Source organism: Hippichthys cyanospilos, chromosome 4 (assembly GCF_059441005.1).
Source record: "Hippichthys cyanospilos isolate Australia breed blue-spotted pipefish chromosome 4, RoL_Hcya_1.0, whole genome shotgun sequence".
Lineage (NCBI taxonomy): Eukaryota > Metazoa > Chordata > Actinopteri > Syngnathiformes > Syngnathidae > Hippichthys > Hippichthys cyanospilos.
In genome coordinates this window covers 825,750-842,575 of record NC_142372.1, presented here as the reverse complement: position 1 = coordinate 842,575, position 16,826 = coordinate 825,750, and the positions used below count along the sequence as shown (strand labels likewise).

The 16,826-nt window shown below is 46.1% G+C and overlaps 2 protein-coding genes across 7 annotated transcripts in view; one reads left to right on the top strand and one right to left on the bottom strand.

The window, feature by feature from the left end:
* Positions 1-5,517, bottom strand: dhcr7 (7-dehydrocholesterol reductase). Its single transcript, XM_088412677.1, has 8 exons — positions 5,375-5,517; positions 4,294-4,399; positions 3,988-4,210; positions 3,677-3,767; positions 3,393-3,606; positions 2,520-2,724; positions 1,816-1,947; positions 1-1,161 (listed from the first exon to the last, which is right to left on the bottom strand). The coding sequence occupies exons 2-8, from the start codon at positions 4,395-4,397 to the stop codon at positions 697-699; spliced, it is 1,434 nt and encodes a 477-aa protein (XP_088268803.1). The 5' UTR covers positions 4,398-4,399; positions 5,375-5,517; the 3' UTR covers positions 1-696.
* A 4,167-nt stretch (positions 5,518-9,684) lies between these two features.
* Positions 9,685-16,826, top strand: part of mtss2b (MTSS I-BAR domain containing 2b) — a 28,677-nt gene continuing 21,535 nt past the window's right edge. For all 6 annotated transcript variants that reach the window (XM_088412626.1, XM_088412625.1, XM_088412630.1 and 3 more), the window contains exon 1: positions 9,685-10,086. In XM_088412626.1, the coding sequence (XP_088268752.1) occupies positions 10,000-10,086 (87 nt within the window). In that variant the 5' untranslated portion in view covers positions 9,685-9,999. The remainder of the gene's footprint in view (positions 10,087-16,826) is intronic.

The window sequence follows — 16,826 nt, the reverse complement described above, 5'->3', positions numbered from 1 at the left end:
AAAAGAATCGATACGGTGAGAAGAATTAACACAAATTAAGACTCGGAATGTCGGAGGTTAGCGTTGTAACTCGTCGCTTGTTGTAAGTCCACTATCGGTTTTGAAGTCTAAAATGGATTCAAATCGGGTTTGGCTGTGATAATCCCCAGACGGCAGTGAAAATCAACAAAATAGACCTACAGTAGCTACACAAAGGTAGACATGCGGAAGCCCCTCCCCCCTCCCGAGAAATGGGGCATTTTCCGGCAGCCGATCGGACCGCGTTAGCGGCAGTGTATGTGGCGAGGTATCGGATGGGTCGATCTCAAATTAGCGGCAGATTGTTCACAAATTTTGATGCTAAAAATGGTTAAGTATGCCGGGTTTTTAAATGTGACTTCAGGATACATCAGAACCAGTCTAGGTCTACACATTATTCAGCAAAGCGAGAATTTCCCGTACATTTGAACACACTTACGAGTCGGAATTTTGTTTTATCGACCGCATCGAAAATGAAATTCGGCTCCAAATATCGGTCAGCGGCCTCCCTTCCCTAAAAACCCATCCCGGCCCTGAAAAAAACATATCAGCCTATGCCTACAAAGTATTCGGCGTACCGGGGATTCGCGGCAAACGATCCCGGAAGGTTGGGTCTCTTCCGGGGAGCCAATGATCGGGACCTCCGGATCGGCGGCCCACCCCGCCTTCGCCGGCGGCCTAGAAAATCCCGGGGACGAGGCGGTACGGCACGGCGCGGGTGTAGCGCTCCCAGCCCGGGCCGTACTTGCTCCCGCAGCGGTGCTCGTCCCGCAGGCACCGGTGCACCAGCAGCACGCTCATGTAGACCACGTAGAAGTACGGCAGCGGGTGTCGGAAGCCGCAGGCGGCGCAGTACGCCAGCGAGCCCATCAGGTCGCCCGTGTAGTTGAAGTGGCGCGCCAGGCCCCAGAACCCCGAGGTCAGCAGCTTGCTGCGGTGCTCGGCGCCGTCGGCCGAGCGGTACGCGCACTCGATGAAGGTGGGCGGCCGGCCCCAGATGGAGCAGGCGCCCTCGGTGCGGCGGAACAGGTCCTTCTGCCGGTTGGCGGCCCGGAACACGTAGTAGCCGGCCAGGCCCAGCAGCAGCACGGCCAGCGCGTGGCCCGCCGACAGGTCCGCCGGGTGGTACACCAGGTACAGGCCCTGGACCGCGTGGACGCCGTTTCAGCCGGGAGGCCCCCGATTTCAAAGCGCTTTTTTCCCGGTGCGGCGGAGCCGCGGTTTGTTTGTTCGCCAGCCACCGGTCTCACAGTAAACAAAGGGAGGCGGCTGAAGGCGCCGTTCAAGTATCGGGTTCCAGTTTGAGCTGCCGTTTTACTCGCGGTCGGGGAGGCGGGGGCACCCCCCCCCCCCCTTCGTCAACGCAATCGGGCTTGTTACGGTTGTGTTGGCGCAGTATTCCAACAACCCGTGGGTGTAAATACGCCAAGTTGCAGCCTGCGTCTTATAATACGCCGCGCCAAATTTATGGTATTTTCATGGATGCTCTGAAAGAGACAAACTGCCCTATTTGTGATCGGATCCGTTTTTATACATATATCCAAACTCTATATGTTGAACTCTAAATCCTGATCACGTCTCTAGTCTACTTTTTAAAAACTGGTTATTCTAGTGACTTTTTATCAATGAACCCCCCGAAAAAATCAATAAAGTTGTCCATTTTGAGGTTATTATTCGGTCCTAAAAATGACTGCAATACTGGGCCTAAACCCTGTTCTGAAAACGGCCGTCGATTAATCCGCTACCCGAACAGCCGCAGACGAACTTCGAGAGCTCTCGTCTCGCTTGCGTACTGACCTGTAGCGTGTAGAGGTAGGGCAGCCACACGCAGTCCCCCCAGCCCAGGTACCAGCCAAAGTGGTCGTGGCAGATGTCGATGGTCTTGAGGTACCACGTCTCGTTCCAGAAGAAATCCAACACGTAGATGCCCTGAAAGCCACCAGGGGGCGGTATGCATACTTAAGGTCATACACGAAGAAGACCGACGCAACTGCGGAAGTATTGCTTGTTTTTCACAGGGGATAAGTAGTCATTGCCTACGAGTGTTGTTAGGTCAACATGTGTTGATGCACCATTTTTGTTCAACTGTCAGTGCTGGCGGCCTCATACGGATCTCAACATTGGCGGTGGCTTTGCTGGCCCGCTTATTTTCGTAGCAGTAATGTCAGTCGTTTTTCACAAAGCAAATATGACCAATGCCTGCCAGTATCAGTAGGTTGTCCGTCAACATGTTAGTTTAAGGAAAAGTCCCGACGGCGGGGTCGTCACGACTGCAACATCGATGCGAGCTTTGTTCACCCGCTTATCTTTGTAGCGGTAATATCACGGAGGAAAAACGATCCCCGCTTGTGAGTATTACTACGTTGTCTGTCCACATGCGTTGCTGCACCATGCGCGTCGCTGACGGGGTTCTGACGACGGCCAAATTGAAGGCAGCTTTGTTAGCCGGCCCGTTTGGGAGTCCCGCTTCCACTCGGTCGGGCCGAATGTTTGGCGCTCACCTGCAGGACGTTGACCAGCAGCATGGAGTTGCTGACGCGGCCGTAGAGCTCCTGCTGCTTGGCCGCGTAGGACAGGTTGATGAGCGTCCAGGCCACGATGCCCGGGCGCCCGTTGAAGAACAGCTTGAAGTCGAACCAGCGGCCCGCGCGCGGGTTGAACTCGATGCCCATCATGTAGTTGTAGAAAACGTTGCCCGTGAATTTACTGCAAGAGAAGAACACACGTACTCGTTCTTTTCGCAGTCTTCCTGTTAGTCTATTCTAATTATTATTGTTTTGATTCTTCTTCATCTTCTTCTTCTTCTTTGTACTCTTCTTTTTCTTCATCTTGTTCTTTGTTTCTCATTCACCTTTTTATCTTATTCCTCTTCACTGTACTCTCATCATTATTCCCATTTTTCATATTCTTCATCTTATTTGTTTACTTCTTTTCATTTTTCTTATTGTTTTTGTTCTTCATATTCTTACTCTCCAACTTTGTTCATCCTTTTTATTCATTTTCTCATTTTTCTACTTTGCATTCTTATTTTCCATGTGCTTCATCTTTCTATTTTTCAACTTATTCTCAATTTTGTTACTCTTCGTGTTATTCTTCATCTTCTTATTATTCACATTCATCTTTTTGTTCTTATTCTTCATCTTTTCTTTCTTTCTTATTCCTCATCTTAATAATCTTGCTTTTCTTCCTCATCTTTTTATTGATCTTTTTGTTCTTATTCTGCATCTTTTTATTCTTCATCTTATCCTTCACCTCATCAATATTATTCATCTTCTTCTTACGATGATGACGATGATTCCAAAACTATGTCCCACTTTTGTTTTTCTGCACACCGTTCTTGCAGCAGCGACAGGAAGCGATGAAAAGGAACTGACCAGTCCTGCGGGTTGGTGGGGAACACGTAGGCCTTGACAAAGGCGAAGGTGGCCACGGCGTAGCCCAGCGCGTTGGCGCACCACATGAGCGGGATCCAGTTGTCGAAGATGACGGTGGGCGAGAACCAGCGGAAGTAGTGGGCGTTGGCCAGCCACAGGACGTGCGTGATGAGCCAGCACTGCAGCCCGTTGATCTGGTACTTGTTGACCAGGCCTTGGGGGAGGTGGCACCGTCAAGGCCGCGCGCCGGCCGCGTCGCCGCGCCCGGGCAGGCGCGCCGGTACCTGCGGGGGTTCGGGCGCCCTCTTGAACGCCGCCGACGTAACCGGGGAGCACTTTGTGCAGGACGTCGGGCAAGCACATGTACAGCGCCACCTGGGAACGGCACCTTAGCGCGTTAGCCTCGCACTCGCCTAGGATCGCTAAAACGGCCCACCCGCATGCCCACCCGCATGCTCACCCTTTTTTTTTTTAGACTAAGCCGTAACCCATAGAAATGCTGTCAAAAATAATGCACGGCTGTTGAAAGTTCATTATTGCAATTTTCTTTGGTTGGCGCTAAAAAGGATACCGTTTTTTTTCTACTTCCTGGTACCTGAAAGGTGACCCAGGCGGCGTAGATCTTGGCGGCCGTCCAGGTGACGAAGGGCACCCGGGCCCAGATGGAGAGCGGCGTGGCCCGGCCGTCGTAGAGCTCCAGGATGGGCTGCGCGAGCGAACACCGGTACTGGTCGCAGGCCATGACGAAGAAGAAGACGATGAAGGGCGCCGAGCACAGCAGGGCCACCACGCTCAGCAGAGAGAACCAGTCCACCTCCCTGAAGACCACCACCGCAGAGAAACCAACATGTTGATGTCCGTTTTCGACTCCTCTCGCCGATCGCGTGAGCGGCCGCCTGACCAGGCTCTCCCCCACTGCGCGGGCTCCGCCATCTTGTGTGATGCCGACTGGCTCTGGCCGCCATTTTGGACGCCCCTCTTGGTGACTTGGGTGGCACCGTTCATGCCTGCCCGCAAGGAAATGACGCCGGTGAGTATTGTGCTGCATATCCTGCTCTGTGTTAAACTGACATTTTGTTTTGTTTTTTTGATAATTACTGTTGCTTACATGTATTGATGGGTAAAGAGAAGCCTCTAGAGGCGTAAAAGAAAATCACAAGTGGTTTATGAGGCTTCGTTTTTTCATCACGACATACATGCTCATGTCTGTTGTTGTTGTTTTAATCAGCATATGCGTATTCTCAGATAGCGAAAGATGTTAGTTCAATTATGGTCAAAATGGTTGATATTTGGTTACGGTACACTCGAGTTACTATTATTCTTATGTGTCCAGTTTACGAATTTTGGGAGTATTTAAATGAGAGAGAATGTAAGAAAAATGTTCATTCCCATCAGACAAAAGTGTATAAAGTGTGTGAGGGTACATCCTTAAAACATGTTTAATAATTGAAAAAATAAATACATCAAATAAAGATGGCTAGTTCGCAGATTTCGCTTATCGGGGTTGTTTTTAGAACGTTAGCCCCGCGATAAAAGAGGGACCATTGCATTTGAATAAGTTTAAGTATACTTCAAGTGCGTGCAAGGGGTACAACTATTTATTTTGGGTACAGCATGTTCTGTACATGACATCGATTCAGTTATTGTTTAATAAACTTGATTTATTATTAATTAGCAGTTCAAGCATAAAAACGACTTGACACAGACGTGTTATGTGAACGCGTCTCAACGGGTGAAAGGTCGTATCAGTCCAACGATAGTAAAAAAAAAACTCACGACAAATTTCAGCGTTCAAGTGAACCCTTGCTAACAAATTATTCATGGCAGCAATTAAAAACGAGCAAAGCTGCAAGACGGCCTCAGTTTTGCAAGCTTAAAACAGTGACGTAATTTAGCCATTTTAGCTTTTTTTTTCCTGAACGAGTCCATCCCAAGTGCGACGGGTGTTTTGTAACGAGAGTATAACTGTCGCATTTTCTTACCTGAATTTTTTGTGCGTTTTAATGGCACCGTCCTTGGCTTCTTCCCCGCGTGACAACCGTGACGAGAAAGCCGGCGTTCGTCGCTCTCCTCTCGGTCACAGCTCGTCTGCTTCCTCGCACCTCTGGATGGTGCTCACCGTTCCGTGACAAACACGCCCCCGACAATGTCAGCCCTTTAGATTAGCCAATGGGAGGCTGAGCACACGTTATAAAGGCGGAACCGTTTTGAGATGCTGTCCGCTGATTTGCTGGGAGTCGCTGAAACCACCGGCGCATGATGAGTTTCCCCCTGCATGAATGGACAAAAGAAACAGGCAAGTTACATGATTTCATTTGCAACTTGCATGCAATTAATCATGCTATACATCTGTCAATAATAAGTAGCACCTAAGACGTAAAATAGAATTGCTTCAAATGTCTAATTATACGCATAAAAATGAAACCCATTGACATAGTGAGGCAACAAACAATATGAATTAAAATGTCGTTGCTTGGAATTGAGAAATGTTCATTCAAAACAACTATCCATTAAATATGAGTAGTTTTGAAAAGAAAATAGAAGGAAATTTACTTGAAATTAATTTTCGATCGGTGCAATTAAATCAGTTTTCGTTAGAAGTATTCATGTGCAAATACCGCTAGAATGTTTATTTTCATACAAATTCGTTTTGGTTAGGTGTTGATATCATTTTGTTTTTCGCGCAGCCGCAGTTTCTTTTTCTTTTAATTTTCTTTGGTTCGGCTTCAGTTTGTGGCATGAAAAAATGGAAAGAAATAACTGTCAAATCAGACAGATTAATGTTGTTTTTTTAAATGTGTTTTTACGTCTACATACATGTTCCAAACTACGTTTCTGAATTACATTTAAAACATTTAAAAAATATATATAATTTATATTTCGCAAAAAACATTTTGGAATAAATTAAAAGAAATATTGCTTTGAATTTTCATTGAAAAAATCATTGTGATAATTTTTTATAATCACCTTACTTACAATTTATTTGCCATATTGCATTAGTGTAAAGTGTCACATTAGATCCATTTGCACACTTATGGGTTGACTTACATCTCAAACTAAGCAACTAAAGTGAACGTTTGAAAAATTCATGAACCAAAAACTCAATAATAATCAGAGTAATAATCAGAATGCCGGCTTTAAATTCGTGACTACATAGAAGATAATTTAATCTTGAAACAATTTTCCCTTTAAAATCGTGAAAAGAAAAAACGCAAAAACTGTATTGCGATTTCTCACCACCAGAGAGAACCCGCGGACCACTTGGGGTACTTGCCACACTGAGTCCGGTTGACCTCCTGTTAACTTTGAATGCACATGTACACATCCAGTGTCTCCGTTTTTTTTTTTTTTTTGCACAACTTGGGTTTGTCAGACAAGATCTTGGGCTACATTCGCAGCAGGCGTCTGTATTAGAATTGGTTTTGAACCGATACTCTTCATCACGCTGTTCTCGTTTTCACATCGTTAGACCAGCAACAGACCTAAACAGGAAGTGGCCACTGAGCACCAGGAGTCACACAGATTGGAAAAAAAACAAACAAACACTTTTTAAAAACATAATCAAGAGCCCCACTGTAGTCAAAAGAGTGCTTGAACTCATAAGTGTCTTTTTTCACTTAAAATATTACATTTTATATCACTACAAATGTATTTCCAAGTTTAAAAAAAGACATTAATGGTATTCAATTTTAGCTTTTTTATTTTTATTTTTGGTCCAACAATGCTTTGCGCTGGTTCGGGAACACTTGACTGAAAATATATCTAGATGCATATACCGTATTTCACAAGGGGCTTCGTGATTAAGAAATGTTGTGAAGCACCGCTTTCTGTGAATGAACACAAAGAGTGCAGCAACACATGGTGACAGAAAATACTCACAGGTATGTATTCTTTATGCACTGCTAAAAAAAATCAAAAACATGACTGCAGTTTAGTTGTGACACTCTTGTCACTTATGGATGTACTATAGTGCCCCCTTGTGTGCATATATGTACGCGCATAGATATTGATCTATGGATTTATATATTCATGTATATATATTATACAACCCTATTCACGTTCACACATATACACATTTATTTACATTTGACATATTTTTGATTTGCTGAAGTTAGGCTGCACGGACCATCCGAAATGTATACAGGAGGTTTTTTTTTTTTGTCAGCGCTCAGGCAGGTGGGGGTTGGGCGCGCGTATGTTTTGCGGTGGGACAAACGTTGCACTAATCAGCTCCCCCGGGATGCAACACACTTGCGCGGGCAATGCTGGCGTTTGCCCTCGCATATACATGGCGCGAGCAAGCCTTTTGTTTGGAGGCTATCTCTTCAATAATTGAACCTGGATGAATATTGATGCTGGCCCCCCGCGCTCGTATCCTTCCTCGGTCGATAAACACAATTAGCACGCTCGGCGACAATGACGCGGCGTCGGCGTGGGCGTGGGCGTGGGCGTGGCGTGGGAAGGTTTCCATCCGCCCGATTCCTTTTGCCACGGATGACGATCGACGTCCAACGCCGATGAGCCTTTCCCGCTTGCAAGCCCCATACAAGTTCACTACTTCGTTTTGTGATTTCATTTTTGCAAAGCTGACGAGCTGAACACTGTACTTCGTGCTTGTATTCTGAGGGGTGGCATGCTGAGAATCGGAATGCATCCCGTTTAAAATCGTAAATCCGGAGAAAATAAAAATACGTTATTTGTATTCACTAAAAGTGCGAAGACACCCGATGACATCTGATTTGATTTGAATTTAGAAATGTCATCTTTTTCAACTTTTACCATTATTGGTGCTGTTTTTTAATCTGTTTGTGAATTTTTGAATTGAATGGTCTATTATTTACATTTTATATTTTAACGTATCGTTTTTCCAATAACCATTGTATTTCTGATAGTTAGTTACATGCCATACGATATCAATGGTTGTCATTTAACACTTTGACGTGAAATAACGTCGGTGAGAAGCATCCCGAGGAGGTACTGCATATACTGTGTAAACAGTATACATATATACTGTATGTATGAATGATTCCTTGTGTTTTCTGCACATCGTGTGTGCGCACGTGCGTATGCTCTAATTTGAACTATCAAAATAGCACAGCGGAATCCTCAGTGGGTCAGTGTGATGATCGGCTTCAAAGGTTTGCCGAAGTCTCGCCAACGTGTACGTGCGCATATCGTGTACATCACTGTGTGTGTGTGTGTGCGTGTGTGTTGTGACGTGGCGCGCGCGTTGGGTGCGTGAGATGCGTCAGTAACTGGGGCAGAACTGATTGTTGCTGATGGCTGTAGGCGAGCACAGACCTACATTCTGGAAGCGAGGATGAGGAGGAGGGGCGCGAGGAAGGTGGACGGGTGAGGAAAACGAGGGTCCCCCCCGTCCCCATTTAGGGTTCCCCCGCTCCACCGCTGACGTGCAGACGCGCAGGAAGGAAGCCACGCGCCCACCGGCGAAAAGACGGGAGTCTGCGGACGCTTCATTAGGGACGCCGGACCGGGAGCCGAGTCCGACAAGTGACCGACGCCATCCCTTTGGAAATGATCCCATCATAAGTGTGACCGATGACCTCGCGTCTGATTGCGCAAGTTTGAGCCAGCTTTCCGACAACTTCAAACACCCCTCAGCCCAAAATGGCTTGCTTCGTACGCTCGGGAAACGGTTGGGTTAGAAAGGAGCCGATTAGGGCCAAAAGAGGACGGCCCTCGCAATTGGGTCGAGCCGACCCAACTTTCTGGCTCGCTTTGCACAAAACCCTCTTTTTCGACCAAACAAACCAAAAAGTCAAGTCAAATCGACCCTGATATCGGATGTGTCCTTTTTTTCGACCCCCGATTTGGTTGTTCCCGACCCCCTTGATTTTCGAGGGTACAAGTGAAAAAGTCCTTTGTTTTGAACTAAACAACCCAAAAGGTTTTTGACCCACAATTGAGTTCTTTTTTGAGCAAGCTCTTGTTTTTTGGAGCGTGCTTCCCAAAGGGATGGCTCGAATAAAAAATAAAAACAATTGCTCAAAAATGAGCACATTTGGATCCGGAATGGGCTGATCGGTTGTGTGTTATTTTAGCCAGAAACCTGAAATTCGAATGAGCAAATGGGCGGGCCACATCAAACCGGAGCTGCCCCCCCCCCAGCCGTGCTATAGCGTGTTGAAAATGACACCCAAACGAGTGACAGTGGATGTGCGCGAATGACCACGTGACCCACCCCCCAACACACACACCCTCTTCTCTGCGGCCAATCGCAGGCTGCGACTGCGCACGCGCGCGCGCGCGCCGTCAATCCATTGCCTGTATCTGTCTGCGAACGCGCCGGCTCCGGTTTCGACGAATCCACTTTGCGCCAATGCGCGTGCGTGTCCCGGTACCGTGTGAATGTTGAGAGAGAGAGAGAGAGAGAGAGAGAGAGAGCGAAAAAGAGAGCGAGAGCGAGAGAGCATCTTCGGTCGTCGCGTAGTTCCTCCTCTTCTTTCTCCTCCTCTTCTTCGTGTCTGCTCGAGGGAGAAACCCGGAGCGAAGATCTCCTTGGAAATAACCTTTTTTTTTTTTTTTTTCGTTTTTCTTATTTTTGGGGGTCGCGCGCTTTCGGGCGCGCGCGCGCGCGTGTGTGCGAATGGTGGACTTGGCCAACATGGAGACCGTGGAGAAGGAATGCGGGGCCCTCGGGGGTCTTTTTCAGGCCATTGTCAACGATATGAAGGTAAATACGTGCGTGTGTGTTTTCCGTGCTTTGCACATGTAGCCCTCCTCGTCCCCCCTCCCTCCCTCCTCGCCCCCCCCCCTCGCCTGGGAAGAACCTTGAGCTGAATCGAAGCCCAAAATGCCTCCAAATGGCCTTATTATTCACGCGTTTGTTTTCTGACGTCATTATGAATTTTTTTAATTGCTCATCAAGCATAGAGTGTTGATTGCCTGCGCATTATGCATTTATCTCCTTTATTCATTCATTCACCCCGCGACCTGATTGATTTCCTATCATTGTTTCATGACGACGTTAGAAGCCCCCCCCCCCCCCCCCCCTCCCCCCCATTCGTCAGTGAGCAAGACCCCCCCCAATAAAAACCCCTCTGTCTGCTGTGTGGCTTTGAGAGGCTGGGCTGTCATTCCTCAGCATCCTCTTTGTGTGCGTGTGTGTGTGTGTAAATGGCAATGTACATCTTCAGCATCATTGCTTAGCTTTTTTTTTAACCTAATAACGTTCAGTGATGGGATTCATATTATTCACATAACACTATTTGTAATATTTATGGCGCTCCAAATATTTTCTAGCGCCAAGCCAACATCACAATACCACACACATATAAATGTGAGCAATCACTTGTTCGTCTGAATGTTCCTTGGATTTGAGCAGCACGCGGCGCATACTAAAAGCACTCAAGTACTTAAGTGGGCTCGGATCCAATATAAAGTATTTTCCCCAGTAGCGAAAGGCGATACGCGATCTTTGGATTATTGTCAAAGTGTGTGCAGCTGTGAGCGCATCTTAGCGCGCATCCCCACGCCGTCTCCACTCTGCTCCGAGATTTAACCAGGACATTTGCTGCTCAAGTATATTTTTTCATTCGTTTGACTTGTCATGTCAAAATTCTGCAAGATGACATAACACCGCGCAGACGCTGACTTTTCTCCACGCCTGGGCCGGCAGCTAGCAAGCTAGCGAGCTAGCAAGCCGGCATCATCGTCCGCCTTAGCTTTGCGCGTTGTCTGCCAAAACGTAACCGTTACATTTCAAGCCGCTTCTAAAAACGAAGCCACTCGAGTCATTGCTTGGTTACAGCAAGTTAAGGAAAATCTGGCCACAATGGATCACGGCTCATTAGCATATTAGCATCTATCTCTATCCGTGCTCGTGCTGACAATCACGTCAACTTTTAACGTTTGCGTTTTTTTCATTTGACTCCATTTTGATGTCAGAAATCCGCTAGTGTACCTAGAAGCGCCCCACCCGGGTTTTCTCCCCCCAGCTAGCAAGCCGGCGTTATCTAGATGAGCTTCTCGCACTGTCTGAGGCGGCGGTGCCAAACATACGGCCCGCGGGCCGCTTCTGGCCTTCAAATAGAATTCCTTCGGATGCTTGAGAGATGATTTTGTAACATAAAGTGTAAAAATGAGTGGAATCGCTTTCAATGAATGAAAACCCTGACATTTTTACGATTAATAAAAATATGAACGTTTGATGATTAATAGAGATATGGTGCTTGTAATATTCTCGAGAAAGAATACTACATTTGGAATTGTCAGAAAACCGCTGGGTAAAATCAACTCCAGTTACGGCTGGGCTGCGTTCACTGATCTCTTACAGTGTGGGAAATATGATACGCACTTAATTTAATCTGGAACAAATCTATCATTTTTGAATATGAAGAAAATATGAGGAGTTTAGGAGATTGATTCTGTTTTGCTGTAGCTTTGACATTGTTGCCAAAGTGTGTCTTTACACGCTAACATAGAAAATAGCAGAATTTGAGGCCAAAATAAAGGGCGCGTCTTATAGATGAGTTTTGAATTTGGGTCATTTGCTCTTAATTTGAAAAGAAAACAATCACAAGCGTGTAAAGTCAAGGTAGCCTCGGGTGTCTGAAAGGAGGCCCTATTGCCTCTTTCCTCAGCAACTTTGCTTTGCACGTTTCCCCTGAAAAAAAAGGAAACAGATGCTTGTAAAGGTCACGCGCTCGCCATGCCTGTGTGCGTGCGTGCGTGCGTGCGTGCACACGCAGTCAGCGCCCGTTAATGAGAACAGGATGGATGTGATGCCACACACTTGACAGAAGTGTGCAGCAATCGTCAAAATCCTCTGCTCATCTCCTCCAAGTTTTACAGACCTTGTCTCATGAGCTTTTTGATTTGTTCGGTATTATTGTTAATGCAACATAATGAATTGAATAGAATGCAAGAAGAAAAACGAGTGCATGTTTAGCCTTTAAGGGGCGTGGCCTAGTCACTGACATCAGGTGTCAGACTTGCATGGGTAGGATTTTGGGATGTGAGGTTCTGGGCGTGAGTCGTGGTTTGCAGCAGCTCCTCAAGAGTCGTTTTTCATTCGGCTGCTCAAAAAAAGTTACGCTCAAAACATAGTTCAGCTCAAGAGGAGGGTTTTACTTTGCGCAAAATGACCCCTGAAAAATGGGTCCAAATTTGGGTTGTTTTTGACCCGACCCCATATGTTTGAGATGGTTGCCTCCATTTGACCCCGGTGGTATATTATTATTATTATTATAACTCAAATTGGGTTCTTTTTGACCAACTACTTTTCGATTGTTGGGTGTAATTGACCCAAATAGGAGTCTACGGTACAACGTGTGCGAATAATGGGAAAAGTCCCTCGCTGATGTAACTTTGACTTCTTGTTTTTAGAGTTAAAAATAAACAATCCTATAAATTGCCAGCAGTAGTTCTTTTAAGTACATAAAGGTCATATGTGAAATTGGCACGTCGGCTCTTTCCCGCACGTCCCGAGCCAGACTTTCCGTCTGCCCTCAGGTCTCTGTGTGCGCTGCGAGCGGTTGCCATGGAGACACTTTGCAGCCACGAAGCATCTTTGGGTGTGAAGGTGAATCCCGCCTCCTCCCGCCACCATTTTGAGACTCGCGCAGTCATTCGTGGCCCGGTTGCCTAGCGACACGGACAACCGTGACACAGCATCTCTCGCGCCGCGAGCGCACACACCAACAGGTTTTTTTTTTTATTCATTTGAATTTGTCTAATCAACTACTGAGAAAAATCATTTGTCTTATTCGAACAAAATGATACATGTATTCGATTGAATGCATCGAATAAATAGGTCGTCTTTTTTAGCAATGGGAAAAAGAAGCCTCGCGAAGCATGCGATTGACTTCTAATCCACTTTTTGGATTCATCTCTTGACGGCGCTCCTGGTTTAACGCTGCGTTGGGAGTTAATACACTACGCCAGCCTCTAGCTAAACCAGGAGCGCCATCCATAGGACTAATAAAGCATAGCAAGTGGTTCACGAGGCTTCATTCTCCAATCTTTTATGATTTTTATTTTCTTCATTTGAATTTGTCTCAAATTTGTCTTGAATTTGTCTCATATTTGAACAAATTAATATATGTATTCAATTGAATATAAAATAAATATGTGCCAAGATAATTTGGGGTGGGTGTTAGCAATGGCAAAGCGAAGCCTTGCGAAGCATGTGATTGTTTTTTATTTCATTTTTTAATAATTTCTTGACAGCACTCCCGCTTGAACACTGAATGCATTGCACGAGCATTAAACCGAGCGCCATCTCTAGGACTGATAACATACAACAAGTGGTTCACGAGGCTTCGTTCTCCTCTCACTTACGTTTTACTTATTAAAATTTGTCTCCAACCAAATACCGAGAAAACTCCTATGCATTTGGTGAGAAAATAATCGTTTTTTTGAAATAGAATAAAATATTTGATAAATGACTACAAAAATCTAAAAAAAACCCCAAACGACTACTGAATAGTAAATTGAAATAAAAAAATGGACATTTTTTTCCTCCTCAAGCAGTTTGCCCCCCAGCAAAAAAAAAAAAAAAAAATCACATGAGCAGCTTGGATGTGCAGTGTGTGTTGAAAAATGTCGCTTTTACTTCCCCCCTGCCTGCCATCGCAATCCTCCCTTCCTCTTTGCTGTCGGCGTACACACTCCACCCATAAAATGCATGTGTGTGTGTGTGTAGCAAACATGCAAACCTTGCCGGCTTTCTTTTGTGCCGTGTCGACTTGAACACACACATAACACACACACAGCTTGCTGGAGTCCTTCCCCTATGCTCATAAATCTCACCCTTTAACGTGTGTGTGTGTGTGTGTTTACAAAGGCATGTCTGCCAGCGTATCCCCGGAGGCCGGGCGTTATCCGCACACACGCACACACGGGGTCACAGTCACGGTCAGTGGGCCGACAAACCCGGCCGTTTCCGCCAACGCTATTGGACGGCCGGCGTGCGCTTTCAACACGGATTTGCGCGGCCCGCCTTCGCCGTAATGGGAGGAGCCAAACGCGACCCAGTGAGACGGCCGGCAAAAAGACGATTCGAGTGCCATTTAACGCTCATCCGATGCCGGCGTTTTTTTTTTTTTAAGCGTCCGGACATTGGAGCCAAGATACCCAAGCGCTAAATTGATACTTGAGGCATCGAGGACATTCATTTCCAGATACAGTACTTAAATCCATATTTAAGAATTTAGGATTGAATGGCCGGACTATTAAAAAACGTGAATACACGTCGCCGGCATTGAATGAGTTCATGACACATTGAGTTAATTAACGAAATTAATGACACTTTTAACGAAATAATGGAACATTTATCTCAAAAAAGGTGAAAAGACGTCCCTGGCATTGAACGAGTGACTTAATGACACTTTTAATTCATGACACACTGTCGCGGCTCCTTCGTCTAAATTCGATGGGCGGGTCCTAACACCCGATGGGTTACCCTGCTCCGTCATGGCTTGAAAAGCAAGGTAACCCATCGGGGTGTTAGGACCCGACCCGCCCGGTAAACTTTGACAAGCGAGGTTGACACAGCAACCAACTCTATTGAGGAGTTATGAATACATTCACCGTTTCAAATCAAATAAAAGAAATAATATCTAAGTTTGATGAATAAGCCAAACGATTTGACGGACCCCCTGCAGACCCGGGGACCCCGCTTCGAGAACCGCCGTCTTCCATTTGGGGAATCGCGGTAGTTTATTTCTCGATCTTTTTGCCAAATAGAAAGTCAGCGGCATTCAAAAATCAAATCTTGGATATTTTGAAGCCGTCGGAGCCATTCGGCCATTTTCCTTGTTTTGCCGCTCCGATGGAAGAGGATCCTTCCGTTTGGGGACGTGAAAAACGGGCCTGTTTCTCCTCACTGTCTCTTCTTGTTCCCCTTTGCAAGCCGCAAGTCATGTGACACAAGACGCTTTATATCTACTCTACTGTGTGTGTGTGTGTGAGCGAATGAGTGAGGGACCAAAAAAAAAAAAAAGGCTGGCAGAGAAAGCGCCTTCTCTGAAAACAGAATGGCAGGCGTCTAAATATAACAAAGTTACCACTGTTCATTGGGAAACGCCTGGGACGTAAAATGCGGGTGTCGATATATTTAATTTGGAAAATTGTGGGTGTTGAAAAGCTTTTTGCAGGAATGGTGCCAGTTTTGATATCTGAATGTGGCCGTTGGAAGTGTTCAATGGGTATACGTCTGGGACATAAAAACTTTTCTCGGGAAAAATGCGGGTGTTGAAATGTTGAATTGGGAAAATTGTGGGTATTGAAACCTTTTGGCAGGAACGGTGCCTGAGCTGATATCTGAATGCGGGCCTTTTATCTAGGAAAGTGTGGGTAAACGCGGGTGTTCGATCCACGTGTCCCCGAACGGCCGTGCTTTCCGTTTGCCATTTTCATTTTGGGACAACTGCGGCAGGTTGATCTCGGCGAGCATCTTTTGCCCCTCTCGCCCCGATGTCCCGCTCGCCACTCGTCGGCCCGATTGTCGGCGTCTCGCTTGGGACCGGGAGCTCAACGTCTCTTTTGTCTCTTTTGTTTGGCCTGCGGCCGGCAAGCCAAACAGAGGAAATCCCGCAAAGAGCCGCGAAAGGGAAATGAAGGGATTAGCCTCGTTGTTGCCCCCCCCCCCCCCCCCCCCCGTTTTTTTTCGGGGTCTAATCGCGCCAATTCACATGTTTCAAAAGAAGCTCATTTCACAGCTTTCATACTTCATCAAATTGAGGATCCTTTTTTTTGTCTACCAAATGTGTTGACTTCAAATGGATTCTGTAACAGTGAGGACACATTTGTCTTTCATCTCATGCTAACAAAAGTGGCAAATCACCCCCCCCCCCCCCAAAAAAAAAAAAAATAATCTTAATGCTCAATAAAACTAATCGTGCTAATAAAATGAAGTGTTGGCAGATATTTCTGTTACCTTTTTGGCTTGCGTTGACTGGACATTGTGCCGCTCCTGCGGATGCCTTGGCCGCCCGGGAGCAGTGGAAGGCAGACATGCAAATTATTTGTACATGAAGAAGGTCACGGCTTCTCATTTAGCCCCGATAATAGTCATGCTTCACAGAGGACAAAGAATATGAATGTTACAACGCCGCAACTTCACTGTTAGCCTGTCTGTGGCGTTTCCACTTGTGTTAGTATTGAGCTGGCTGACATCATGCTTAATTTGACAAATGGTAAAATGAAGCAAACATTAGCATCAAGTACCATGCCTCACTTCCTGTACCGGCACCCCGACTTGCTTTCCACTTTATGATAAATTTGACTATCATTAGCGTCAATTAGCCCCATCCATTTACCGCAGCGGCGCGAGCTCCCCTTGCTAGCGTTAGCTTTTGCAAGTTGTTCTATTTGTTAGCCTGCCTATGGCGTTTTCCATGATGGGTTAGCAATATGCTAGCTGACTGAAGGCTTAATAATGAGTTCAATACAGTCAGAAAATTCATAAAG

What these genes read in the sequence shown, in the direction of transcription:
- dhcr7 (XM_088412677.1), bottom strand. Translation starts at nt 4,397, where the DNA reads ATGAACGGTGCCACCCAAGTCACCAAGAGGGGCGTCCAAAATGGCGGC. An exon ending in CCCACCAACCCGCAGGACTG is followed by an intron (nt 2,725 to 3,392) that starts GTCAGTTCCTTT and finishes CTTCTCTTGCAG; the next exon opens with TAAATTCACGGGCAACGTTT. An exon ending in TGCTGGTCAACGTCCTGCAG is followed by an intron (nt 1,948 to 2,519) that starts GTGAGCGCCAAA and finishes GGTGGCTTTCAG; the next exon opens with GGCATCTACGTGTTGGATTT.